The sequence below is a fragment of the Spermophilus citellus genome, assembly GCF_964194105.1.
Source record: "Spermophilus citellus genome assembly, chromosome: 1".
Classification (NCBI taxonomy): domain Eukaryota; kingdom Metazoa; phylum Chordata; class Mammalia; order Rodentia; family Sciuridae; genus Spermophilus; species Spermophilus citellus.
This window is the reverse complement of record NC_138182.1, coordinates 160,530,458-160,557,618: the sequence shown is the minus strand read 5'-3', so window position 1 is coordinate 160,557,618 and position 27,161 is coordinate 160,530,458. Positions and strand designations below refer to the sequence as shown.

General features: G+C 39.2%; 1 protein-coding gene and 1 long non-coding RNA gene across 8 annotated transcripts in view; one reads left to right on the top strand and one right to left on the bottom strand.

Annotated features, from left to right (window-relative positions):
• Window positions 1-27,161, bottom strand: part of LOC308646711 — a 572,715-nt gene that overhangs the window by 464,901 nt on the left and 80,653 nt on the right. The window contains exon 6 of one of the 7 annotated variants that reach the window (XR_014021457.1): window positions 16,648-16,720. The exons of the other annotated variants lie outside the window; for them this stretch is intronic. This is a non-coding gene — a long non-coding RNA (uncharacterized lncRNA). The remainder of the gene's footprint in view (window positions 1-16,647; window positions 16,721-27,161) is intronic. 7 annotated transcript variants of the gene reach the window in all.
• Window positions 1-27,161, top strand: part of TRPC7 (transient receptor potential cation channel subfamily C member 7) — a gene marked incomplete at both ends in the record, with an annotated part of 165,372 nt that overhangs the window by 63,967 nt on the left and 74,244 nt on the right. Inside the window, one exon of the mRNA XM_081290001.1 lies at window positions 6,437-6,619. Coding sequence (XP_081146127.1) covers window positions 6,437-6,619 — 183 coding nt within the window. The remainder of the gene's footprint in view (window positions 1-6,436; window positions 6,620-27,161) is intronic.

Below are 27,161 nucleotides of genomic sequence, written 5' to 3'. Positions count from 1 at the left end.
ACCCATAAGCCAGTCTTGCTCACACTTCAGTAGTTAATAGCCACAAAGGTTTAAGAGGTTAAGAGTTTGAAATTAATGGATAAAATGAGTGGCTACCAATAAAAACAAATGCCATTTGAAAACTTTATTTTTCTTTAAGTTTTTATTTATTTTGTAATTTCTAGTATTTATTATTAACTATACTAAGCATTTTTACATTTTTTGGTTTTGAATTCTCACAGTGATTGTATGATGTACATATTATTACAGAGGGAAAACTGAGATGCAAAAGAGTTAAATGGCTTGCTAAGTTTCATAATTTTACTGGCAAGTAATAGGATTTCAAACTTCAGGTCCTTCTGACTTCAAAACCTATGTACTTACCTACTACACCATAGAATCTGTTGGAGATTCAGATAGCCACATGCCACCCTTTAATTCCCCAAATGAGTTGAGAGTAAGCCCTAGTTGAGGCCCATTTTCAGAGTGTGCTATGTAGAAGGAAACATGCTGCTCCCAGAGGCAACAGGAAGAGAGGGAGGAAAATAGCATTTGAGTCAAATCAACCTATTTTGAATCTTGGCTCTACCACTTAGTGGCTAGGTTGTCTTAGAAAAGTTTGATGCTGTGAGTCACTCAATAAGCATTTACTGAATGCCTATCATGTTCCAGGAAATGCTATAAGATTTTAGGATACACTTGTGAATAAAATGGAAAAAGTCCCTACCCTCAAGAATTTTACGTTCTGACATGAATACACAATCAGTGTAAATCCACGTCATGTACAACTACAAAAATTGGAAATTATATTCCATATATGTATGATATGTCAAAATACATTCTACTATCATCGTATAACTAAAAGGAACAAATAAAAACTTTTAAAAAAGAATTTTACATTCTGGTGGTAGATATTAAAAATAAATATAACAAATAATCAAACCTATTACGTAAGATTATTATAAGTATAATAAAGGAAAACAAAAAAAGTCAGGAGCAGTAGTGTATACCTATAATCCCAGTGATATAGCAGTAGTGTATGCCTATAATCCCTCCTCAGGAGGCTGAGGCAGGAGGACCACAAGTTCAAGGCCAGTCTTGGCAACTTAGTGAAACTTTATATGAAAATGACAAATAAAAAAGGATGGAGATGTAGCTCAGTGGTAGCGTATCCCTGTGTCTAATTTCCAAAAAATAAAATCAAGGAAGGGTAATGGGGAGTGGAGGAATGCTATGGTTTGGATCATGTGTTAGAGGCTTGGTCCCCAGGGTGGTAGTAACTTTAAGAAGTGGGGCCAAGTAGAAGGTCCTTAGGTAATTTGGGGGCATACCCTTACTACCACCCTGAGGACTAAGTCTCTAACACATGATCCAAACCATAGCATTCCTCCACTCCTTATTACCCTTCCTTGATTTTGTTTTCTGGAAATTGGACCCAGGGATATGCTACCACCGAGCTACATCTCCACCCTTTTTTATTTTTCATTTTCATACAAAGTCTCACTAAGTTTCCAGGTTATAAGAGGAAGATAGACATCAAGGCTAGATTTAAGAATTTTTTGTCTAGAATAACTGAAACTGTGGGGGAAAGAAAATAAGGTAAAGACTCAATTCAAAATTTTTGTAAATTTGAAATATGCCTATTAGACATTTGAGTGAAGATATAAAGTTGACAGTCAGATATATGAATCTTGAGTTCAGGGGAGAAGGCTGCATTAAAGATATAAATTTCAGATTTATCAGCATATGTACATTACTGAAAGCCATGACACTAGATAAGATCACTAAGGAATGAGTGTCAATAGATAAAAGGAGACTTTTGAGGACTGGACACATATTTGGGGTATTCCAAAATTAAGACATAAGGAGAATGAGGATGAATCAACAAAGAGTGAAAAAAAAGTAGTAAATCAGGAAAAATAAACACAAAAGTATATGTTATACTGGAAGCCAAGTAACTGTATATCAAGTAAGAGGAAATGATCAGCTATATCAAAGCGCTTGATATGTAAAATGAGGACTGAGAACCAACTGTTGAATTTAGGAACATAAAAATCCTTTATGACTTTACCGAGAAGAGTCACAGTAAATTCTGTGGGCAGGAAAGCCTTATTAAATGGAACAATAAAGAGAACAAAAAGGGCAATTGAAGACAATGAATGTAGAAAACTCTATTGAAGAGTTTTGGTGTAGAATGGAACAGAAAATTGGAGTAGCAATTGGAGGAGGAAGTGGGGTCAATATAAATTTCTATTTAATAAAAGAAAAATAACCTCATGTTTGTGTGCTGAGCAAGTAGGGAGAGGAGAAGTTGACAGCACAGGAGAGAAAAAGGAAGGTTGCAGGAGCAACATCCTTGAGTAGGCATAAGAGACTGATATCCAGGATGCAAGTGGAGGAGTTGATCTTAGAGACGGGCAGAGGCAGTTTATCCAAAGTAAAAAGAGGGAAAACATGGACACAGATGTGTGTAGTTACATATATGTGATGGTGTGAGCATGAGGAGCTTCTCTGCTGATAACTTCTATTTTCTTAATAAATAGAAAACAAGGTCCTCATCCAAGAGTTAGGAAGAAGTAAAGATTTTTGAAGATGGAGAAGGGAAAGGTATGAAATGCTTGTTTAAGAGTAAAAGAGTAAATTGCCAGGAGTACTAAAGACTACTTGAGGTTAGAGACAGTTTACAGGAAGATGCATCAGTGCAGTTGTCTCTTCTCAGACACATTTACTGTACAGAGGCAGGACCAGAGTGGTAGACAATTAGACTCAACTAAGACGAGGCTTTTATCCAGTGAAGGTTAAAGAAAAGTGAAGCCCAGAAAAGTTGATGATGTGTGCAGAGGTTGTCATATGATTAACCATGAAATATAAGCTTTTTAAGGAGGAAAACAGTAACCTAAAGAGGGGAATATAAATTAGGGTAAAGGAATAATGGCCAATTGCTTGTAGCCCTGGTGAATCAAAAGATTACTAGTTGGGGTTCCAGAAACAGTGAGCTGAATATATAGGGAGGCGGTGGTTTGAAAAATATACTTGTAGTTGCAGTCATGGAGTATACACAGCTACTGAAATAACTAAGAGATTGAGTGGCTTAATTTGGATTAAGGATGAGCTCACTGGAAAAGGATCTGTCAAGAAAGTGAGAAGGCAGGGTATTGGTAAAGCCATCTTAAATGGATGGCACTAGAGCAGATTATGCTTAGTGAAGCTAGCCAATCCCTAAAACACAAATACCAAATGTCTTCTTTGATATAATGAGAGCAACTATGAACAGAGCAGGGAGGAAGAGCAGGAAGAAAAGATTAACATTAAACAGAGACATGAGATGGGAGGGAAAGGGAGAGAAAAGGGAAATTGCATGGAAATGAAGGGAGACCCTCATTGCTATACAAAATTACATATAAGAGGTTGTGAGGGGAATGGGAAAATAAACAAGGAGAGAAATGAATTACAGTAGATGGGGTAGAGAGAGAAGATGGGAGGGGAGGGGAGGGGGGGATAGTAGGGGATAGGAAAGGTAGCAGAATACAACAATTACTAATAGGGCATTATGTAAAATTGTGGATGTGTAACCGACGTGATTCTGCAATCTGCATTTGGGGTAAAATTGGGAGTTCATAACCCACTTCAATCTAATGTATGAAATATGATATGTCAAGAGCTTTGTAATGTTGTGAACAACCAATAAAAAAATAAAATTAAAAAAAAGTCATCTTTCAAGATATTTAAACTGCCAAGAATAACAAAAGCAGCAATGGAGGGAGAGTGGGAGTGAGATGGGAGTTCAAATCACCAAAGGTGAGAGAGTGACCTATAGATCAGTAACTAATACAAGAAAGAGAAGTGTATTCAGCCTGTTTATCTCTCTGTCTTAGTTTCCTCATCTTTAAGTTGGAAATGGTGATAGCCTTTCCATCATGAATTTTTATAAGAATTGAGCTAGATGATACACCTGTCACCCATTGGGACTGGGGAACCTCAGCATATAGGAATATATTTTTAAAAAATTTAAAGAGCATGTCTGATGTCTTAGACATGTATCTCATCTACCTCAACTACAGTGAGGGATATGTCTTGGAAGGCTCAAGAGCTCAGGGTTGACCTAATTAAGCATACTCATCATAATTCTTTAGAGGTTTTGCCTATAACCCTCTGCCACCATATATGACCATAGAATCTCCTCTCTGGCAGGCCTGGGTTCTCTCTTTTCCCTCCAGCCGCCTGCAGATACCAGCCTTATTGACATATAGCCTGTGTCTAATGCAGAAGACAAAAATGTAATTATCCACTTTGGCTGCTCTGGTGCCTCCTTTTTGATGGGCAGGCTAGGTAAAAGAGCCCAGGAAAGTGACAGCCTCTAATGAAGGAGCACTTTCTGCTTCAAACTCTGCAGATCCCAAACATGTATAGTGCCATATAGCCTGACTTGCTCCCAGTGTGGGAGCTTGGACCAAGGGCTAAGGCAAGCCTGTTCTACTTCATGTACCCATTCATGCATTCAGTTCCAGGTAGGAGTTTCCACCAAGAGTTGATTATAGTCTAGCCAACAGGTTCCATTTTACCAGGAAAACTGACATTCAAAGACAATTCTGGTTCTCATTAAAGAGGCAATAGGTTGATGCTTCAGGGCAAGGAGATTCAGGAAATGTCAGTTGTAACAGAGGGACTGCCAGAGTTGGATGGGTCAGGTCAATGTGGTGAGGTGAACCATCTTCTCCATTTTGCTGAGCCCAGTGTATTATATGCTGAGATTCCCAACTTTGATTCATCAGCACTCTGCAAAATGTTTTAGCCAGGACAAACTCTGGGCAAATTTTACTTGGCATTACCCTTATGGGACCCGAAGGATGGATCCCCAGCCTCCTTCAGACCACACTATTTAGAAACCACATTGGCCTCATTCTCTGCTAACTTTGTGCCTGGTACACAGTAGCTCCTCAATGATGAATGAATGTGAATGGATGGGTGTTAGGGATGGAGAAGCACAGAATACAACTCTTCATGTTACCACCCAACCTTATAATAGATGACCAAACTTAGAACACTCTAAGTATCTTACCCAAATTTTTCTCCATGACAATCTGCCTAAGCTGAGCAGTCCTTTTTCTACTCATAATTTTCAAAATTTCCTTCTTCTACCTAAATTATACATAAATATGAAGGGTAGCCATTCTCATCTGAAAATATTTTCATGATCCTTTTCCCTTTCCCAGCAAGCAAGCATTTACTTACCTCTTTCTCTAATGCAAAGTGACATTTTGATGCAGCAGCCCTGGAAGGAGACAAGAATCATTAACTAAGAAAAATAGCTGAGCTCCTGCAGTTTGCCAGGCTCCCACCTATTTGCTGAAGAATCCAGGCTCCAGAAAAGCAAAACTGCTCTCTTATTGCCAACTACTATTTATGAGTCTGAGGGCTGTTGACATTGATTAACATTGAAAGTGACATCTGGTCCTTATGTAGTTTCTAAATAGACTGGTTTCAACCAAGAAAGCAATAAGGAAGCCTCAGGAGGATATATTTGGAGGGAAGTAGTGGTATGAGAGTGACATGAAACATTCTTTTGTCCAACATTTGGGATCATTATCTAGAAATTAAGCTGTGTGCTTGGGAGGGAGAGAAGTTGGTGTGTTGCTAAGAAAGGAAGGAAGGAAACTTCTCAAAGATAGTTGGAAAGATACACCTAGGGAAAGGAAAAGAGTATCCCGGGAGCAACTCATTAAAAAAGTGAAACAACAGCAAAAAGTTCAAGACTAAAAGTGTCTACTCATCAGTCAAGTAATTTAAGGAGCCATGATTTGCCATACAAATGGATTTGTAATAAGAAAGAATCCTGTAAGGTGTAAATTGCATTGGAGTTTTAAATGTGTAAGTTACAAGCAATTTTCTAGCACATATAAAAAGCATACCTGTTTATAAATTTCTTCCAACTTCAGTGTATCAGCCTTATCTTTCTAGTAAATTCCTATGCAGAGCAGTCACTATTTTAGGTTGGTGCTAAATGAGTAAGGTATTATTTCTAGCATCTTAAAAGTTCATTTCCTTATTACTCCTCCCTTACAATTGGCTAGTAATTAGGCCCAAAGATTTGCTGCTTTGAAAAAGTCTGGATGGGCTATGGCGGGTACTCAAATCATTTAAAGAGCAAACTTAAAAAAAAAATACATTCCTGGGCCTCATTCCCATGAATTCTACAATTTTAGCATGATCTAAAGTAACTCTAATGCAAGTGATCTGTGGACTACATTCTGACAAGTGCTGACTTAGAGAAGCTTTCCTCTAGGTTGTGTGTCAAGAGAAACAGCCCTGTCTTCTGAATCCAGCAATTGCCCTTGATTCCAATGTGCTCCATTAAGTTCATACTTGGTGGACAATTGCTGATTGACACTGCTGTGCTGGGCAAGCCGATCTGTGGGGCTCAGTGTGACACACCCCTGATTTTTCTTTATTCTGTTAGAACGATTACAGGAAGTTATCTATGCAATGCAAGGATTTTGTGGTGGGCGTGCTGGACCTGTGCCGAGACACAGAAGAGGTGGAGGCGATTTTAAATGGTGATGTGAACTTCCAAGTCTGGTCCGACCACCACCGTCCAAGTTTGAGCCGGATCAAACTCGCCATTAAATATGAAGTCAAGAAGGTAAGATTCCCCATTTTTCTTGGCCTTCCTGCCTCACTTTAAGGGCAGCTAGCCTAGCTTTGTGCTCATATTTCATGTTCCTGCAAAGAGACTGTAATTACACCCAAATTCTCTCCAGACAGGAAACTGCCAATCGCTGCTCAGATCCCACCACCTTTTCCCATCTCAATTCCCAGCCTCCAAGAGAGAGAGAGGAATCATGAGTCGGTCCATGACTAGACCTTTAATTTGGAGAACAGAAGAGATTTTCAGACTCAAGACTACTGGCAGTAGTGTCACAGTGAGGAATCCCATTACTAGCAAGCCAATTCCAAATCTTGAGAAACACATAACTCAGGTCTTTCAATAGCATTAATCGTGTAAAGAATGGTTTAGTGTAAAGGATTTGTGGCAGCCATGGTCCTCAAAGGATTAGAGAAATTTACTTCAAAGTCATATGAAAGCCCTTAGTGGGAAGCTTAAGTAGACTTTCCCAAAAGTAAGCTTGTTCCACCTCCTCAATAGATATCAACATGTCTGAAATGACTCTTGTCACCCAATAACCCTTGCATCTGTAGTATCTGGTCAGATTAGAGTCCTAAGGAGCAAAAGTCACTTGTATTTCCATTTTGTATATATTTGAATTCTGTAGAATCTGCTCTGTTGGCTGACATCATTCGTCCTAATGAAAACTGGAAAGCTCCAAAAACCTACATGGTTAAATGTCAGTGGACTTTCCATATGAACAAGGCAGAGTGGATCTGTCTTTGAGGATTTGTGGGGTTTTTTTTGGGGGGTGGCTATTTCACATGTCAAACATGAAAAGTATTTTTAATACCTTCCAAATTGGCCACTGGACATGTCTCCTCTCCCTTGATTATCTTACTTTGTGTGAGGTCAACCAGTATTCAAGAAATGACATGAATCTGTGGGATTCATCTAGAAAGAGCTTCCAAGTTTGATAAAATCTTTCTGCCATTTTACTTCAATAATATTCACAAATCCTAAGAAAAAATTGATTTTTTCCTAAGACTCTGAGTCCCAAAGATCATATTGATAAACCATGGAAAAGGTAGCCTTGAGATTCATATTAGAAAGCAGAGAGTTTATTGGGGTGCTTAGAAAAGTCAGATTGTGGTTTCAAGTATAATGATATTTTCTTAGCTCAGGGAAATACATTTTTTAGACTAAGCCAAGAATTCCCTGATGTTTTTTACCAAAGCATGACAATCACTTCCTGAAACTGCTGAGATATCCATGCCCTTGAGTTCACATAAACCTGCTGTGGAGGCTGCACAGCACTAGTAAAGGTGAGCTTGAATTTCCAAAACTGCAAACATTTTCTTCCCTTTCCAAGCCAGAGTATCTTCTTGCCACTTAGCACATGGGGAAAGTGAAGATGTCTTTGAAAAGCCAGAGAACAGGAGATGATGCTTGATGTTTGAAAATTTACAGTCACAGTTTCAGCTATTCATGAGCAATTTCAAGAGTCCATGGCATGCAGATATTAGCCATTTTTCTGAAACACAAAATAAGTCTAGCAAAACTGTCATCGATGGTAGAGTACTCAGTAAATCCAGAAGTCTTGCCACTTCCTCACAGTTACATGTTCCCTCTCATTGTCAATTACCAAGTACAAATGGCCCTGATAATGAATGACAAGAAAAAGTGAAGCCCTCCATAAACATGATGGTTTAGTTCAGAATAAAAAGGTTTCATGAGGAAAATTATTTGCTCTAGTGGTATTTTCCAATTAGGAGGGTCATAAAGGTCTCAGGAAATATCCATCATGAATGTCAAATGTCTGCTGCCATCCATAGGCAGGAAGACAATCAATGACCAGCATAAAATGCCAGCCTTGCTCATTTTCGGGGATAAATTCTCTCAAACCATGTATACCATTATGCAATAGTAGGCAGACATGAAGCTTTCCTTGACATTTATTCTATCATGAATTACTGGTGAAAATATCTAATATCAAAAAGGCATACTAATATTATAATGCACTTCCATTTTTAATTTATTAACTGTACCATGCTTGCATAGGCACAATCTAACCTGGATATTTGAGTTATAAACTAACTAGCACCAAGGCCTATTTACAAATATACTGCCTTTTATACCTGATATAGCTAGAATATTAAACCATAAAAAATTCCTATGGCTCTGTCTACATGATGTAAAAATCAACCCATTAATCCAGTAATCAAAGAAAACTAGTTTTTCTTGGCAGTTCCTTGAGCTGCTAATGAGGTGTTACTTTAAAAAGAAAAAGAGAGGGAAAGAAAATGTGTTGTATTCAAATTGATTTGGAGACCTTAAGTTAACATAGTCAAACAGATTTCTATGCTTAAAGACATTATTGAGTCCTTAATGTACATCACTACTCTAGAATAAAAAGACCTCCTTCTCCAGGGCCATTTTGGATAACAGTCTTCTCCATCTCTCTATCTCAGCCCCAGGGAATCATACCTAAATCTCCTTCTCAAAGGCCTTCTTCTCATAACATAAACTGACTCTAAATAAATGCATAAGGGATTTCTAGCCCCACCGATTATGAAGACCCAGTCTGGATCCCAATTTGGCTCATTTGGACCCAGGCTGCACCCCTACAGGGAACCCAGTGTGTGGTGTGCTCAGTGACATGTCACAGACATCCAGAACCAGGTCTTAGTGCCCTGTTCAACTTGTTCAATGGACCAGTTGTCTATTGGAAAACTTGTCTCTCTCTTCTTTGTTGCTTCTCCATCTCTGGACTTACCATAATGATGTTTTTCCTTCCTTCCCCTATATCATCTCTTCTCATTCCTTCCTCCAGTCTGCCTTAATGAGGATCAGGTGAATATCCTAGTCACTACAAGAGAACTATGTGGTCATTAGTCCTGTAGGCTCAATTGTTGGAGGAGCATGGAGCAAAGAAACTCAGAATGTTCTGTTTGCATGACAGAAGCTATAACTTCATCTTAAAAGGAGATGGACATAATTAAGCAAAGGCCTACTACTGAAAAAAAATCACAAAGAAGACATGAGACTATTTTTGGCAAAATAGATTATTATCAGAACAGAAAGCATATCTGTTATCATGCAGCATCTCCAACAAGGGTAATTAGTTCCATCTAATCAGTCATTTTAGCCACCACCCATAGGATCTACAGACACTGACCTCAGCCTGCTAGAGAACCTAAGGAGAATAAGACAGTGTATAAGCTATCAATCTAGTGGGTGAGTTGGGACAAATAACCCATGACTTTAACAGCAGCAACCTCTGCACAGGAGGGAGCCCCTTAACTACTTAACTATCTGAGCAAAGTTAAATTCACAGTCTAATCTCTGTTTCAGACTTCCGGCTGGCTCCCAGTTCTATCATTGTGGGGTGCAGCTTGGCTTGGACTCTGATCATGGTATGAGCCATCTTTCCATTCAGCTGAGAGGCCCCCATCTCCTCAAGAAACAGTTCCACTGCTCCCAAGCCTTCAAGACCCAAGAACTTAGGGGTTATTCCTGACTTCAGGAGCTATTCTCACACAAAATAAGGGTCTGATACATGTACATGGGGAGGAAGATAAGAGCACAGGGTCCTGGGAAGACCCTACTGTCTTTACCTCAATAACACACTTCTCTTTTTCCTCATGCTACTGAATTAAGGAAATAGTATTCCCTATGATTTTCATTCACTTACATATTCCTCATTTAACAAACACCCACTGATGTCTACATATCACCAGTTCTGTGCTCAGCACACTGGAAGACCAAGGCCCAGACCTTTCTCTTGAGGGGCTTATGTTGTGATAGCAGAAATTGTGAACAAAGGATACAATCCTGTCTGAGCAGGGCACACAGGAATGGGAAAGGTGCAATATAGAGGCCAAAGGAAACACTGGCTAGCACTGTTTGGGACCTTAGTAAAATTTTCCCAATGTTGTAATTTCACAGAAATATCTGTGGCAGGGTGGGAGGGGGATGAATGGGAAGTGCTAAATAGGATGGCAATTTAGGCAGCGAGAAATGAAAGCAAAAACCCACAGATCCCTGAGAAAGAGAAGCATGTTCAGAGAATGTGTTTAGAAGAGTGATCCTTCCCTGTGGCTTTATCATTACAGGGAAAGAAATAGGCTGAAAGTTTGCCAAGAACCAGACACTTGAAGGCATTCATGCCATGTACTAGCTCCTGGACTTGATAGTACCAAGACTATCCAATAAGATTTTCTATGATGATGTAAATGTTCTATTTTCTACTGTCTAATATGGGAGTTATAAGCCTCATATGGCTAATTAGAATTGGAATTGAGGCTGGTGTGATTATGAAACAATTATTTATATCTTTAAAAATTAATTAATTTAAAGTTCAACATGTAGCCTGTGGTTACCAAACTGGACAGCATGGCTGTGCATCCTCATTTGTACCTTCAACAGGCTTTTACTGAATGATTACAAAATGTGATTTGACAAACACTGGGGACATAGTAATGAATGAAAGTGGCATGATCTTGGCCATCAAGGGGGAAGACAGACCTTAATCAAACCATCACACAAATAACTTGTAATACTCCAGTTGTAAGTGTTATGAAGAAAAGAACATGAAATTATGAGAGCTTCTAAAAGCAGATATGACATAAGTAGGGAAGTCAATGAAATTTCTCTAAGGAGCTCATACTTCAAGAGCAAAAGAATATAAACAGTGGTGGGGATGGCATTTCTGGCAGAAAGATCATATTTAAAGTATATCCAAAGGTCCTGAGGTGAAAAGAAACCAAGTAAGAGGAACCAAAAGAAAGAGAATGTGACCAAGTTAGAGGGCATGAGAAGTGAGGTGTGGGATGAGGCTAAAGACAGACCAGACAATGCAGCCTTCCAGACAATGCAAAGTGCTAAATGATTTGGTTTTTATTTTTGTTTTGCTTTTTGTTGTTGTTGTTGGGTGTTTGCTTTTTGTTTTCTGGTTTTTTATTTTATTTTTTGAGGGCTAATCAAGAGTGATTGTAAAGACTGGGATATCCAGGGAAACAGCTTATCCTCTGAGAAAGTCTTGAAGCAAAAAAGGATGGGTGTGGATACAGCATTTTGTTGGATGAAAGAGACAGGATATTAGTCAAAATAGGCTAAGTTGTGCTGTGTTTACAAAGAAAACCAACATTGTAGTGACTTCAACAAATTAAGATTTATTCATTGTTTATTCTATTTCCATCTTAGAACAGGATCCACTCAACGAATCCAAGCCGATAGAATAGCCAACATGTCAAACGTTTCCACCATGCCAGGAGGTAGAAACCTAGAGCCTAGACCTAGAGCCTCACCCCAACAATCACATGCTTTTACCTGGATGTGGCACTCTTTGTTCCTGCTCACTTTATGAAGAATTAGTCAGACCTCCTACCCCACCTCCAGAAGGATCAGGAAGTAGAATCTTGCCATGGTTTGAATGGAGAGAAAAACAGCGCAATTTGGGAAATAGCACTAATGATTACCACAGGAGAAAAGCTGAGGGAATTCATACTGAGAGCTTCAACTTCTCTAAGTAAGAAGCAGAATCACCACCTGAGGTAGAAGGCAGACTGAGAAAGTAAAAAGAAAATAATGTTCATGAAAAGTTCTATTCAGCAGAGAGAGCTGAATAAGACTGCAGACTGTAATCCTTTGTCAGTCACCTGCATTCTTAATAGAAATGGAAGGACTCCACAAAGGACGGTAACACGCCAAGCCAGTGTTCTCCATAAACTTCTATTTCCTGATGCCAACTTCAAGATTCTTTTATAGATTTGGAGCCAGAAGAACACAAAATGTGTCCCATGGAAGATTCCCCTCAGCGAAGAATGTCAAGGAGGGAGGGCAGTGGTGGAAGGACCATTTCCATCTATATTTCCTGTCCAAAATTGGGCCAAATGATCATCTTATGCACACTTTATAGTCATGCCATAAATGGGCCCATTTTCTACTTGGAAAAACTCCTAGTAGAAAGCAGAATTTGTTGAGTAGAAGTATAATGTTATGGCTGGGAGCCTGGCTGCTTAAGTTCCCACTTAGTAGATACGTGGCTTCAGACAAGGCATTTCATTTGCTAGCCTGCAGGCCTCACAGACAGAGCGGATACTGCTGTAACCCTCAAGATCCTCTCAGAGACAAAATGATGCCCAGGAACAGATACACAACTGGCATACATCCTCTCCCTAGTGTGGTGACCATGGGTAGGACACTGGAGAGAGGGTAAATGACCTCTGCTGGGTCCTGTTTCATTTCCTCTGTCTGCACAAAGCACAAGGCAGAGCCAGTGAGCACAAGGGACTTGGGGACATCAGGCCTTTCTAGAGGACATCTGAGGGGCCAGTCAGACACTCACATGCTCTGAGTAGACATTCCCCACTGTGTTTTTTCCTGCTGAGGTGTCATTCTAACAGATGCTCAGAGTTAAGGAGATCAGAGCTGTCACAGACAGTTTGGCCGGTCAGGCACTACCCCAACTGCGCTGCATGATGCCAGTAGCTGCCAAACGCTGTTAGTGTCAAAAGCATCAATCATCATCCTCTTTGGGGATTCCTCTGAGTACTTTCATGTCTCTAGCCTGGCCATGTGGCACAAAAATGATCAGTGTATTAATCACCTGGCTCAGAAGGGCTATCTTTTACATGAGGAAGTTTTGTTTTCATCCAACAGAAAATCTTGAGAAACAAAAGAAAAAATATATTATGTAATTGTGATACCTTTTTGCCTGGAAAAATTCCCCAAAGAAAAATAGAACCTATTGGGCAGTGGTAAAATATGTGGCCGGAGCCTGACTGCCCATGTTTGAGTTGCAAGTCTTTTACTTACTAGCTATGTGACTTTGAAAAAATTATTTAATTTCTGCACCTTGATTTTCTCATCCATATAACGGGAACAAATTATAGTACCTAATAAACAACAGTCAATGTTTCTTACCACACATAATGTCCCTAAGACATGGTAAGTACATAATAAATTAGATAAAGGAAGCTGTTTGCCATCTTGGTTTTATAAGACAACTACCTTTAGGACTAAATCAGCAATTCCCAACCTCAGCACTACTAATATTTAGGCCATATAATTCTTTGCCATGAGGATTCTTCTTCAACTTTACACGAGTTTTAGCAGAATCCCTGGCCTCTACCCTATAGAACCCTCCCCTCAATTTTGTCAACCAAAAAAGTATCCAACCAGACTATCTCTAATGTCTTTGGGGAAATTGGGAAGCCAGAATCATTCCCTGCTGAGAACCACTGGGCTAGTTTTCAGGATCTAGGCCATGACCCCTTAACTTTAAGGCCCTGGGGGCAGGGATTGTAATTATATGGGATATATTGTATCTCTCAAGACCAGTGGCTCTCAAATGATGGGCCCAAATTCCAAGTAAGAAAACTACTTGGGAGCTTTGTTAAAAATACCACTGCCTGGAGAACCCCACCCACAGAGTGTCTAATCCAGTTCATCTGGGTGGGCACACAGCAGCTGGTATTTTCTAAAGATGTGCTAATTCTTTCAAATTTTATAAAGATGGAGCTCCTAGAAGGTGGGGGCCTCTCTTCATTTATCTTGATCTCTGATAGCTGATAACAATACACATTCTATATATAATGTACAGCCTCCAATTTGACTAAATGAATAGATGGTATATTCAGTGGGACATAAAGGCTTTACTGCTTCTCCAATTGTAATTCCCACTTGTGATTAAAACCCATTAGAATCCAGGTGATGTTTGAGACTGGCCCCAGAGTTTGGGTCTGTCATATACAGTCCTTCCATTGCCAACTTCATGCTCATTTGGGATTTGTAACTTGAAAAGAGTTCTTATTATCCAGGGAAGCCCTAATACAGATTCTGGCCTAGAAGTCTATAGGGAGAAAGCAGAGAAGTGAATGGCTCCCAGGGAATCCTGCATAACCAAGGAGAGTCACTGAGGACTTTGCTTCCTGAAGGGAGCTCAGATCACTGAGTGCTTCACTGAGTGCTATGCAGAGGACCTTGAGAGTGCTCCCTCCTCTTATTAGCCTTCAGTGCTGCCCCATTCCCATATCCCACCACACTTAGAGTGAAGAGGAGGGGAAGAAAAACTGTCTGATGCTTTCTCTCTGCCCTTCTTCAGGCATGCTGCAAATCACCTGACAAGACTTTCTCTAATACACTGATAGCACTGTGAATTTGCAAAAGAGATTTCAGATCTTTAAAATAAGGGCTGTCACAGCAGGGAAGAACGTGATTACCTTTGGATGTTTTACTGCTTTTCATTCAGCTCTTGTCATACCTAAATATTTGTGTGAAAGGATAATTCTTCAAAGCATTGTTTTTCTCCTTGGTTATTATGTTTCCTAAACCATGTGGAATTGGCTTGTTTAATCAAACTATATTCATTGTGTGCTGTGTTTGTTAAGAAAGTCAGAGTCTGATTACTATTACTTCCTTATTTGGGGATTATCAGGAAGAGAAATTTTTAAGTAGCATTCAATACAGAAACATACACCCCCTTAATGCCCTCCAGAAAAGATAGTCAGAAATATTTACTAGCCCAAAGTGGGAAAGATAACAAAAGCCATTTTCAAATTGTCATTTTTATCCCAGAATTAAACAGATCTTACAAACTACAATCTCCCAGAAGGACCTGTGACTAACACCAGTAATTAAGCTAAAGACCAACTGCACATTTCGATCACATTATTTTTGTACTAAATGCTCATAAATAGATTTAGACTTTCAATGAGCATTTTAACTTTCACATATTCCTCCCATTGTATGCCAAAGTGCATTATTCTTTTTAACATTCATCTGCCTAAAGTTACTTGCACATTTTCTTGATGGAAGGCAAATTTTGTAAGTATAATTGAGGATGAAAATTTCTGTTTAATAAGGATGCTTTATGTAATATAAGCCATAGTTATATTATGCCTAGATGATGACAATAGCATATAATTAACAGGTCTGCCTTCCTCTTCTCTTTCCCCTACAAATAGACAGACAGACACATACATACACATACATACACACACACACACACACACACACACACACACACACCAGGAAAAAAATTAAATAATTGAATTATTTCATGCCCCAGCTTATATCTTTCATCTATAAGCCAGATATAGTCTGATACTCATCACTACTGGAAGCAGAGCCTAAGATAAGGGCTTTTGTAAATCCTATTTTACTAAATCATGATCTCATGAGAAACCTACATTGAAGGGGCAGAGTAGGATGGGGAAGGAGAAGAAGCTAAATTAAGAGGTGGTTTCAAAGAAGTCCACCCTCAGTTTGATCTCAAGAGGTGCCTTGGAGTGGAGTGTGCAGTAGGTCCACAGATTTGCACCATATTAAGGCTAAGGGTTTGCCTTTTATACCTATATCAGTCAGTTACCAGTTGCAGGTCTCCCAAGGGGGGGGCATAAATATGAGTGTTTCTGGACAAAGTGGTTCCCATTGGCTGGAGGGAATTTCTGAAAAAGAGTGTATCTATGAGCCCTCAGCAGCCAGCACCCCAGCATGTAGGGCTGGGTGTTCTTTCCTAGTAAGAGGGATCTTGGCAAGAAACCAATATCCTCATGCCCTAAAGTACTCAGGTTTCAACCACTAACTATGGCCTACAAGCTGCTGCATGATCTGGCTCCTGCCTTCCTCTTTAACTCATTTTATACCAAAGCCCTTTCCTGCTCCCTAATCTCCAGGGGTACTACCTGCCTTTCTGTGCCTTAAACACTCCACACTAGTTCCAAACCCAGTGAAGTTACTGGTCCCTTTCCCACAGATCTCTGCTGACTGATCCTCCTCTGCATTAAAGACTGAGATAAATGGCCTTCTGACTACCCTGTCTGAACATGGTCACCATCATGTTCTCTTACTCATTACTCTCTCTCCATCCCGTGCCCTCATTGAATCTTGTTTATTTCTTTTGTTCACTTTGTTTACTGTCCATTTGCCTCAACACAATAAATCCTATATCCCTAGGACAGCTCACCACCATAACCCTAACCTAGAACAAACGTAGGCCAGAAGATTCTCAAAAATATTTATTGAGTAAGTGAATGAATGAATGAATGAATGAACCATACCTGAGTTTTCTTCCAATTATTTTTCTGAAATGCAACATAATCTCAAGTTCAAGGCGAAATGCATTCCTAAAAGCTGTGAAAGAAACCCACAGTTATTACATTTGAGGATGTAAATTAGATAAATAGGAAAGTAATACATGATGAATTATTAGATAAGGCATTATTTGTCTCATTCATGAATTCCTATAACTATTGTCATCGACTCTAAGGAAATGCAGATCCTGACTAATGGCTTTATTTTACTTAAAAACAACAAAAAGTCACTTAAATTCAAAATACTATTTAACAAAATTAATAAAACTGGATCTCTAAATTGCATCTGAATAAATCACAAATTAATTTATATTTTTATAATTCTTACATACTTATTAGTATACTTATAATAGATTCATAATATACTTATTACAGAAGTATAACAATTTTGTCACATTGTTTATTAGTGCATTATAGTTGTACCTAATAATGGAATTTATTGTTACATATTTGTACATACACACAAAGAAGTATTAAAAATTCATCTTTGTATACTTCCAAATAAACTCATCTAATGCATCACCATCTGAGTACTTTGCCTGCTCTGATTTTGATAAGTGTTATCAGTAGAATAAGCTTGAGGAGTGGTTAATCATGTAGCACCTATTATTTCACCAAATCAGAGGGAAATATAAATAATAAGGCCTAGACCTCATTTGTCAGGAGTGTCTGCCTAAAGGGTTACGTGATCTGAATCCAGCCACTTATCAAACAATAAGGAGAGATTAATTCAGACAAAAAATGGTTTGGGAAAGTGTCAAGGAAAAAGAGGTAGACTCTACATCAGGCCTTTAAAGGCTAAGAAGAACTCAAAGGTCAGAAGTCAAAGGAAAAGTGTAGTACAATCCAGGCAGAGGAAACATGGGGGAGGCACAAAAGTATGATAATGTTACAGGACTCACTGATAGTCTAGGGGTGGGCATATGAAGAGGAGAAGGAAGTAGAAGGACAGGCTCCTGGGGTAGGAGAAAAGATGGCTGGCTAGGGAGGCTAGGCCAGCAGAAGGGGCTATGAAAAGGAGCTGAAGGGAATATCCTCTATTCCATAATGGAAAGGGGATCCTGCACATGGCCTTTGGTGTTTGCATTTCTCATCTTGCTGATTTTATTTATTGCACAAACATCTAAAAAATAAGAAATATAATTAGAAGAAAAACAAAAATGCATAATGCATGATTTCATTCTTCTAATTCTTTCCCATATACAGATATGTATTTACATACTTAGAGCTGTAAGGGAAATAATTTTGGGATAAAATTCATCAAGCGTCAGAATGTAAGCATTTTTCTATGTTTTCTATAATTCATATTTTTGTTAGAAGACTGATGTATCCTTGTTGACATTTTATCTAGTATTGACCATTCACTTTTTAAATATATTTATATTTTACTATTTTTCCATGCATATAGTTTCCATACATATAGTTTTTCTTTCCTTTTTTATTTTTATTTTTTTGTTTTGTTTTGTTTTTGCTATTATTTCCTTAAGTTGAATTTCTGAGGGCTAACTCTACTTTGTCAAAGGACATAAATATTTGCTGTTTCTTGCAACACTTTGAAAGCTATTTTCCCAAATATCTATACTAATTTTCAGTGTCATCAGTGGTATAAAACTGAACTGATTTCATCAGTACTTTGCAAGCACAGAGTTCTACTAAGATTTTCCCCCCTAATTTAATATATGCAAAATACTGTCTTATGCATATTTTAAAATGCACTCCTTTGATTACTAAGCAAATGAGTATTTTTCTGTGTGAATTCTGACCCTACCACCAAGCTGTCCAAATACCACACTACCAATATCTCTTAGCATTTCCATATTAGAGCCTTACCATTTTCCATGTTGGGTTTTGTGACTCTTGTGCAATATAGAATTTTTTACACATTTGTGACCAAATTAGTGGTATATCATGACTGTAAGTAGCCCTGCTTCAGTAAGGCTGTTCAAGTAGCAAGGTTTGATGGTATATCCAAGAAGGGGAACTGGCTAATATGCTACTGGAGGAATAAAGTAGAAGGGGATGAGGACCTGCAGGCCATTCTGTGTTCAGGAAGAAATCTGTATAACTGTTACTTGGAGGTAAAAAATAATGCTTTTCAACTCAGGGCACAAAATCAGCCTAGACATTTTTTTTTTTGTACCAGGGATTGAACCCAGGGGCACTAAACCACTGAGTTACATCCCAAGCCCTTTAATTAATTAATTATTTTTTGAGAGAGAGGGGCTCACTAAGTTTCTTAGGGCTTTGCTAAGTTGCTGAGGCTGGCTTTGAACATGTGATCCTCAGACTCCCAAGTTGCTGGAATTACAGGTGGGTGCCACTGTGTTTGGCTCAGCCTAAACACAGGTATGAGAGTCTGGTCTACCAATGTTAGAATAAACTACTCATATTCCTAAATTACACTAACAGAGGTATACTTTTGGTAAGAGGACAGGGGGAATTAGAAGTCATTTTGGAACTTGGAGGACTTTGTGGTAAAATGGACAGCAGAGAGCTCTGAAGAACCCAAAGAAGGCCTAGGCCCATAGTGCATGGGAAATGGATTGGAGCAAAGAACAAAGACAGAGGAAATGGAACTTGGGAGGGATGCTCACAAAGAAGGGAAGTTGAGTGGTTCTCTCTGATTAAGAGCCAGCAAGAGCTGTGTCTCTGCCCTTCTTATACATGCTGCATCCTCACATCAGCCATTGTCATGCTTTCTATTTTACTAATGAAGCAACTGAGACCCAGAGAGGAGGAGCAAGTCACCTAAAGTCCAAGAAGCCAAGCAGGGACTCCTACTCACATCCAGCTTGTTCAAAAGCTTGTACTGAGTTCTGTTCTTAACTTGGTGGACCAGTCAAGTAGGCTGCCAGAGGAATTCCCATGGTGGGGAGAGACAAGGGAACCTGCAGAGAAGGACACTCTTGCTCCAGTCCACCGAGATCCTCAGAATATTACACTCACCAGATCCTCAGCTAGTCTTCCTCATCTAGATCCCCCAGATACTTGCAATTAAATAAACATAGTACTTGCTTTTCTAACAAGGTCCTTCATTCCCTGGGTAAAAAGGAGATGTTAAAGTATTGGTAATTTGGAAGATACTTCCAATGATCATCAGGCTGAATTTAGTGAAATTAAAACCCATTTGGGAGGGTTTTCAAAAACAAATTTTCAACAAATTTATTAGTACCAGTTACAGATCCTTAGCTGATAATAAACCACTACCCAGACAAAACTGACTTTGTACTATGGGGAGGGGAACACATTTATACATATATATATATATATATATATTCTATCATAATTGTAATGAGTTTTTAAATTTACAAACAGTATACAAATATCCTGACATTTCTTTACTTGGTAGTTAGAGATGCCTTCCTAAAATAACTGACTACTTCCTAGACAAAGAATTTGTGTTTCTGCTAAACAAACAAGCAAACAACCAAATAACACCTTTCAACATCACATGGAAAAAAGACTCCATTCTGGAGTGTGATTAGAATCATAAGCTCTGGAGCTAGATAATTCTGGGTCATCTTAGACAAATCATTAACCTTGCTTTTCCCTCACCTCTAATGTAGGGATAACCATGCTTCCCTTATAAACTTTCAGTACCTAGTAAGATAGATGCAAGTTCCTAGCACATTACAAGTGTTGTCTTTTAGGAACTATTCTTTTCCATAGCCAGTATTAATTAGGGGACCAAGTGCATATCATCTGGGTAGCAGACAAGGCACAACCAACGCCATGTTGCTATACTCTATTACTAGAAAATTCTAACTTTAAACTGTTGTATCATTTTATTATATCACTAAGATTTTATATATTATCTGTACATATGCATATATAATATTAAGTATATAATTACTGGAGAAACAGAAAAAACTGATATGAGTTTGCTTCATGCTTCTCATTGTTAAGAATTCTTACTTCTTAGCTGTTTTTTGATATAGATCCAACTCTGAAGCAGGCACGTCTGAGATCACATTCTGCCTGTGTGACCGCAAACAAGTCAATTAGCCTTCCTGTGCTTCAGTTTCCTCATTTGAAAAAACAAAAACAAAAAAAAAGTGCTAATAGTTGTGTTAATTGTCTCTATGTCACAGAATTGTTGCAAGGATTAATCAATCCATGAAAATCATTTAGAGCAGTATCTAGCACATCATAAGTACTCAATAAATGTGGCTCTCACCATTTTTTTTGCTTATTCTAAATCATATGATATCTGGCTCAGTGTCTTGCCCAGGTTACCAGGAAATCCTATCTTAGTCAGTCTGGGACATCCTCCTCTGTGTCATACCACAATCCAGAAGACTAACCTGTCCACCTAAAGGAGAACTCTTATCCTGTGCCCTTCTTCTGTGGATACCTGATGCCACTAACAAACACTGATCACAATCATCTGGCCCAAGTTGTGTTTCCATTGTATCATTCAACACTTTTTTTTAGTACACACAGTGTCCCAGACAGTGTATTAGATGCTAGGAATACAACATGGAAAAAAAAACAGACAGAATCTCTTCCCTCCTAAAGCTTCCAATTAAGAAAGATATCTGGGCCAGACAGGTGCTGAGACCCTCCCCTGAACTTCCACAAAGAAGAACTTTAGCATTGGTCAATCCCTTCCAACACTCTGGAATGACCCCCATTTCAATGTCCATCTACCTCTAGAGCAGAGTTAAAATGGAACCTGATGTCTTTCCACCCCCACAAAAGACTTCCAAACCTCACTCCCTTCCCCCAGTCTCAGGAAGCATCACTCCAACACAAGCACTATCCTCCAACTCCTTCCTTTCACTGGGCCTCACTCTCCCCAAAGGACTATCTGTGGTCTTCAGAACAATCTCTAAAATCCCCAAACTACGAACTTCTGGAACCACCAGAGCCCAGAGTCCTCCTCACCACCTCCTCAAGAGATAGAAGGCAAAAATGCCATTCATTCTCCCATGACAAGTCTTCAGCCAACAAAACAAGACTGGTTCATCTCCCTGGCAGATTATTCAGACACCAAGTCACACAGAAGGGGTCAAGGAAGGAGAATGTTTAAGACTCAGTGAATGGTAAGCAGCATCTGGGCCACAGAGCTATCTGAGGGAGAGAAGACACAGAACAGACTCATGAGTTTGATAACCAGAAAGAAATTAACAAGATTTTGAGACAGCAATTTCAACAGAGTTCAGGAGCCAGATTTCAGATGGCTGAGAGCTATAGGGAACATCAAAAACAAAGGTGAGAGTAGCAACAATTAGGAGGGATGCTTCTTCCTCTAAGAAAGGAGAGGGATGCAAGATTAATAGCAGGTGAGGGTTGTTGAGGGCCAGAGAAGGAGCTCTTGCCCAAAGCCCCACCGAGAAGACAAGATGGAATGCTTAGAACTGTAAACTGAAAAGAGGTGTTCAACTTATCTTTTGGTGCATAAAATTTATTGGCTTAGAAAAAATCATTTTATTTACTTATAATTATGTGAATCAAGAAGTCAGGCAGGGCTTAGCTGGGAAGTTCTTATACTAGAATCATTTGCTCAGCTGTATTAAAGTGGTGACTGGGCTGGGATGGAAGATGTCAGAAAGCTACACAAACATGTCTGGCACCTCAGTGCTCCTTCATATGGTCTCCCTTGGTGTAGCCATGTTGAGCTTCCTCACAGCATGGTGGTCTCAGGAGATTTGGACTTCTAAGAGGCTTTCCGAGGAATAATGGTAACTGCTGAAAGATCTCTAATGCTTTTACCTAGCGAGTTTTGCAGCATTACTTCTGCAGCATTCTATTGGTCAAAATAGGTCACTGAAAGTTAGACCAACTCCAAGAGCAGGAAGATAGCATTCCAGAGCAATTGGGATGGGAGATATTGCTGCCATCTTTAGAAATGCCATCCCTTCTGGGAGGAGAGAAGAGTTAGCATTCCTACTGTGGAATCAATGAGATTAGCCACAGGATTCATACATGAATTTATTCTTTCAACAAATATTTGTTGAATTTGCTACCATGTACTGTACACTGTTCTAAGTCCAGATACAATACAGTAAACAAAAAAAAAGGTCATTGCTCTTCTATTTTAGTACATTTAATAATCACAGACTTTAAATACATAATCAACTGTGGTAGTTGCTAAGTGATGAAAGATAAAGCCAGGTGAAAGAACAGAAAGGAAATTAATAAGGAAGGAAGAACTTATATTTTAGACAGGGTGGTCAAAAAAGGCCTTGATGTACTGGGTAAGGTAGAACACGACTGTAATCCTAGTGGCTGAGGAGGCTGAGGCAGGAGGCTCACGATCAAAGCCAGCCTCAGCAAAAGCAAGGTGCTAAGCAACTCAGTGAGACCCTGTCTCTACATAAAATACAAAGTAGGGCTGGGGATGTGGCTCAGTGATCAAATGCCCCTGAGTTCAATCCCTGGTAGGAAACGAAGGAAGGAAGGAAGGAAGGAAGGAAGGAAGGAAGGAAGGAAGGAAGGAAGGAAGGAAGGAAGGAAGGGAGGGCCTTGGTGCATTTTAGGAATAGTAAATGGAATAGTAAATCCAGTAGGGCTGGATCATAGAGAGCAAAAGAGAGAATGACTGGATGTAAAGAACCAGATTACCAAAGTCTTTAAAGACATAGGAACAAATATGAATTTTTTTCCTAAGCATAATAAATAGCCATTTTTCTGGCCTCTTGGACAGATGAATGAGACTCAGTTCTTATCAGAAACCCATCCTTACTAGCCAAATAATGCTCCTTCCCTGCCCTTGGAGAGGCAGGGGGAGGGGAAATTATAAAATCCACCACAAGCCTTGTGTCAACTCATCCTCAGGCCACTTTGCTTCCTTCTGGATCTCAGAGCCTGGGGGTAGTCCTTTGCTGTAGGCTTGATATTATAGTAACTACAAGCCATCCAAATTTGGTCTGGAAAAAAATGTAAAAAAGAATTTTGCATAGCTCCAGATGGCTTTGTAAATTAAATTAAACCCACAACTGGCCCAGGAACTTTCCCCATCATAATTACATTATTGGTCATTAACATTTAAAGAGTCTGCAAACAGAATACTGGATGCTGCAATAAATTATCATTGTCCACTGGGCAGGTTCCATGAATCAGGTGTCCCTGGAGCCTTTTGAGACTGTCTGATGCTATAATTTAAATGGAGGATGTTGTTCTGCTCTTTAGTACATGAGGGTGCAGCAGGGGCAAGTGTGGGTGCACAAAACCCTACACTATGGCTATCTAACCCATATATCAAAAAGTAAAAGTCTACTACAAGTTTTAATTCCCAAGGCACCTGGCTTTTTCATGTTACATTCAGTCTCCGTCTCAGCATGACTCACAAGTCCTTTAGGGTTTCCCACCTTCTTTCACTCCTGCATGGTCCCTGAGTTACCTATAACTTTTATGACACACTGTGCTCTAAGGCTTCAGTAGCAACAATGACAATTTATTAAGTGTTCAATCTATGTTCTTTACTATGCCAAGTGCTTCTCATTCAATGAGCCTGATAAAACAGATGCAGCTCAGAGGTAACATAACTTGTTAAATATCAGTCAGTCACAGGCAGAGGCAAGATTTAAACCAAGATCTGTCTCCCTTTAGAGCCCAAATGCTTTGCTGCTCCTTCTCTTCAGCATGCTCTTCCCAACTCTCTTGGTGGCCTGAGTATAGCCTTCATTACTCAGCACAAAAATTCCTCCCCCAGAAATCCTTTACTCACTGACCCTCTTCTTCCCAGCTTGGGCTGGGTTTTACTTCTCTGTGAGTTTATGGTATCCTGCCATGGCACTGATTGAACTACATTAAATGTGCCTGTTGGTCTGTTTCCCTTACTAGACTTAGAGGCCATGAGAGCCAGGACATTATTATTGACCTTGGTGTTCCTAGTGCCTAGTTCAGTAGATATCTGCTGAGGAAATGAAACATAAATGATTAGATAAATCTGAGTGTAGGTAGATGTGACTTCAAGTATATTGAAACATTTTGTGAGACTCAATCTCAGTTCCCTATTAAGAAGAATATGAATATGATTATGAAGAGAGAGATTATATTTACAATAGCTTAATAAAAAAACATTAAAATAGGAGCAAAATTAACCCAACTCATAAATTTTATATACTGTTTATATCATGGCACAGGACTGGCTCCTAGATGAAAAATGGAACTACTTACTCTCAACTAGCAATCCTAAGGTGCCTAGGGGACCTTTGCATTGGATGCTGAATATTCATGTCCTCATTTGACATCTAAAAGCTAGAGGTCACCTGCATGACTAAAATGTGCCTTCACCAGAAATGTTTACCAGTGTTTGGGATGTGATAAATTTCCACATTTTGGGGGGAAGTGAAGAGAGCAATTGAAATTGTCCAAACTAGAAACACCAGGTGGCACAGTAGCCACAAACACTATGAAGAAGAAGGAGGAGGAGGAGGAGGAGGAGGAGGAGGAGGAGGAGGAGGAGGAGGAGGAGGAGGAGGAGGAGGAGGAGGAGGAGGAGATTAAGCCAACATTTACTAAGTGTCACACTTAGATATGTGTCAGGTTCTTTGTCTAATTAACAATGTCTCTTAAAGTATTAGAATAGGAACAGGCAGCATGACATAGAAAATTAGGAGGCATCCCTTAAAAGTGTCCTGTGAGCAATGTATGTGAAGAATTATGGTGGTTGTTGGAGAAAAGGGATGTTCATTGATAAGCACATTCCTCTATTATTTGCATGGAATCCAGACCACATGAAAAAGAACTTGAGCTGGGTCAAATTTATTGATCAGGTTGGTATTGGGGAGTAGAAGAGCAGGAGATAAAGTTAATTTTTAAGGAAAATTTGAGAGAAAAATTCCCAAAGTAAGCAATTTAGCCAAGACTTAAGTGGGAAGGGTGAACAGTAGTACTGAACTCAGAACCCTCCTCAACCTCCCTTCCCATAAGCCAAGACGAACTCAGTGTGCATCAGGATTTTATACCTCTCTCCATCCAGCCTTAGTGGAAGGCGACCTCACATAGTCAGATGGAGGTAAAATGAAATTAATCAAGTAAAACCCCACTTGGCATGATCAAAAGCAAAAACATGCAGGCCTGAAGCCTGGGAAGAAGAAATTATGGAACAACAGATCATACTTCACCCTGGGCATCATTACCAGAAATTCTGTTGGAGGATTGCCCTTCAGAAAAAAAAAAAAAAAGGCATGAGAAGAGACTGTCATTCTGTGCAAATAGTGGAGATCTGGAGGTAGGAACAAAGGAGAGCAAATCTAGCCAGCCTTGCAGAGAAAGAAGATACCACAGGCCAAGGAGACATCAAGGTCCAAAGGAATTCAGCACCTTTGCACTACAGGGGTCCCTGCTGGCCCATCAGTAGAATTGCAGGAGAAAGTCTAAGGGCAGAGCAGAGAGTTGAGGGCTGGTCTACTTGGCCAGCAAGGGCCCAGCCTGTGAAGGAGGCTTCGATGCAAACAGAAGCACCAAGTGGAGAGGAGATGCTGGGGCAATAGAGCAAAGTTATAGACAGAGCAGCAGCTGTTCCTGAGTGCAGGGCTGGCCTACTTAGAATGAAAAGGGAGTTGCTGATGTTTGCACTTAGTATATTTAAGGATAGGTAAAGTGACTTCAGTGAGAACTTTAAGTCAAATGGAAAACATAGGAGGAAGCTGTAATTTAAAAAACTTCCCTGCCATCCAGTTTGGAAGGACTCAAGTTTGGGGAATTAAAAACCTTCCCAGACACAGCCTTGACCATCTTGTTTACAGTATCTTCCATTCCCAAAGGCACATACCTGGTATCAACAAGCATGTACTGTGTGTCTGGGGAATAGATAAATGACTTTCAACCACTGAGACTAGGTTTTTTTCTCACCTGCTGCTGAGATCTACGACAGGGGGGCTATACGTGTTATTTCTTATCCTTGAACCAGTAACTTTGCCATTATTTCAGCCTTTATGTCTCATAAGATCAAAATACTGGTAGAAGTAATATTTTATAAATTTGAAAATTCAAAATTAAAATTTAAAATTAGTAGCACTAAATCTTGAGTGTATTTCAACCATAAAACTGCATATACACATAAACATCAAGTAAAAATAAAATATGTGTAAAATATGTTATATATACATCAGCATTATAATATAAATTCACAAAGATGAAATTAATTTTAAAGCATTACTTTAAAATGAAAATTTAAAAATAAAACATAATGTGGTTTTTAAAAGGAAAATTAGTGAATATATCATTGCTGGTTTATATGCACATTCTCTGCAAAAAAAAAAATTGGGAAACTTGGAATCACAAAGAGATAAGAAAGCTCCAACTATTGCCCTCTGATTTCTTCATCTGCTTGCAACTCACCTAATATTTAATTTGATAATATAATTAATTCTTTTTCCCCAATATTGGAATTAAATTCAGGGGTGCTCTTACCACTAATTGACATTCCCTGTCCTTTTAATTTTTTATTTTGAGACAGAGTCTCACTAAGTTGTCCAGGCTGGGCTTGAACTTTTGGTCCTCCTGCCTCAGCCTCCCAAGAAGCTGGA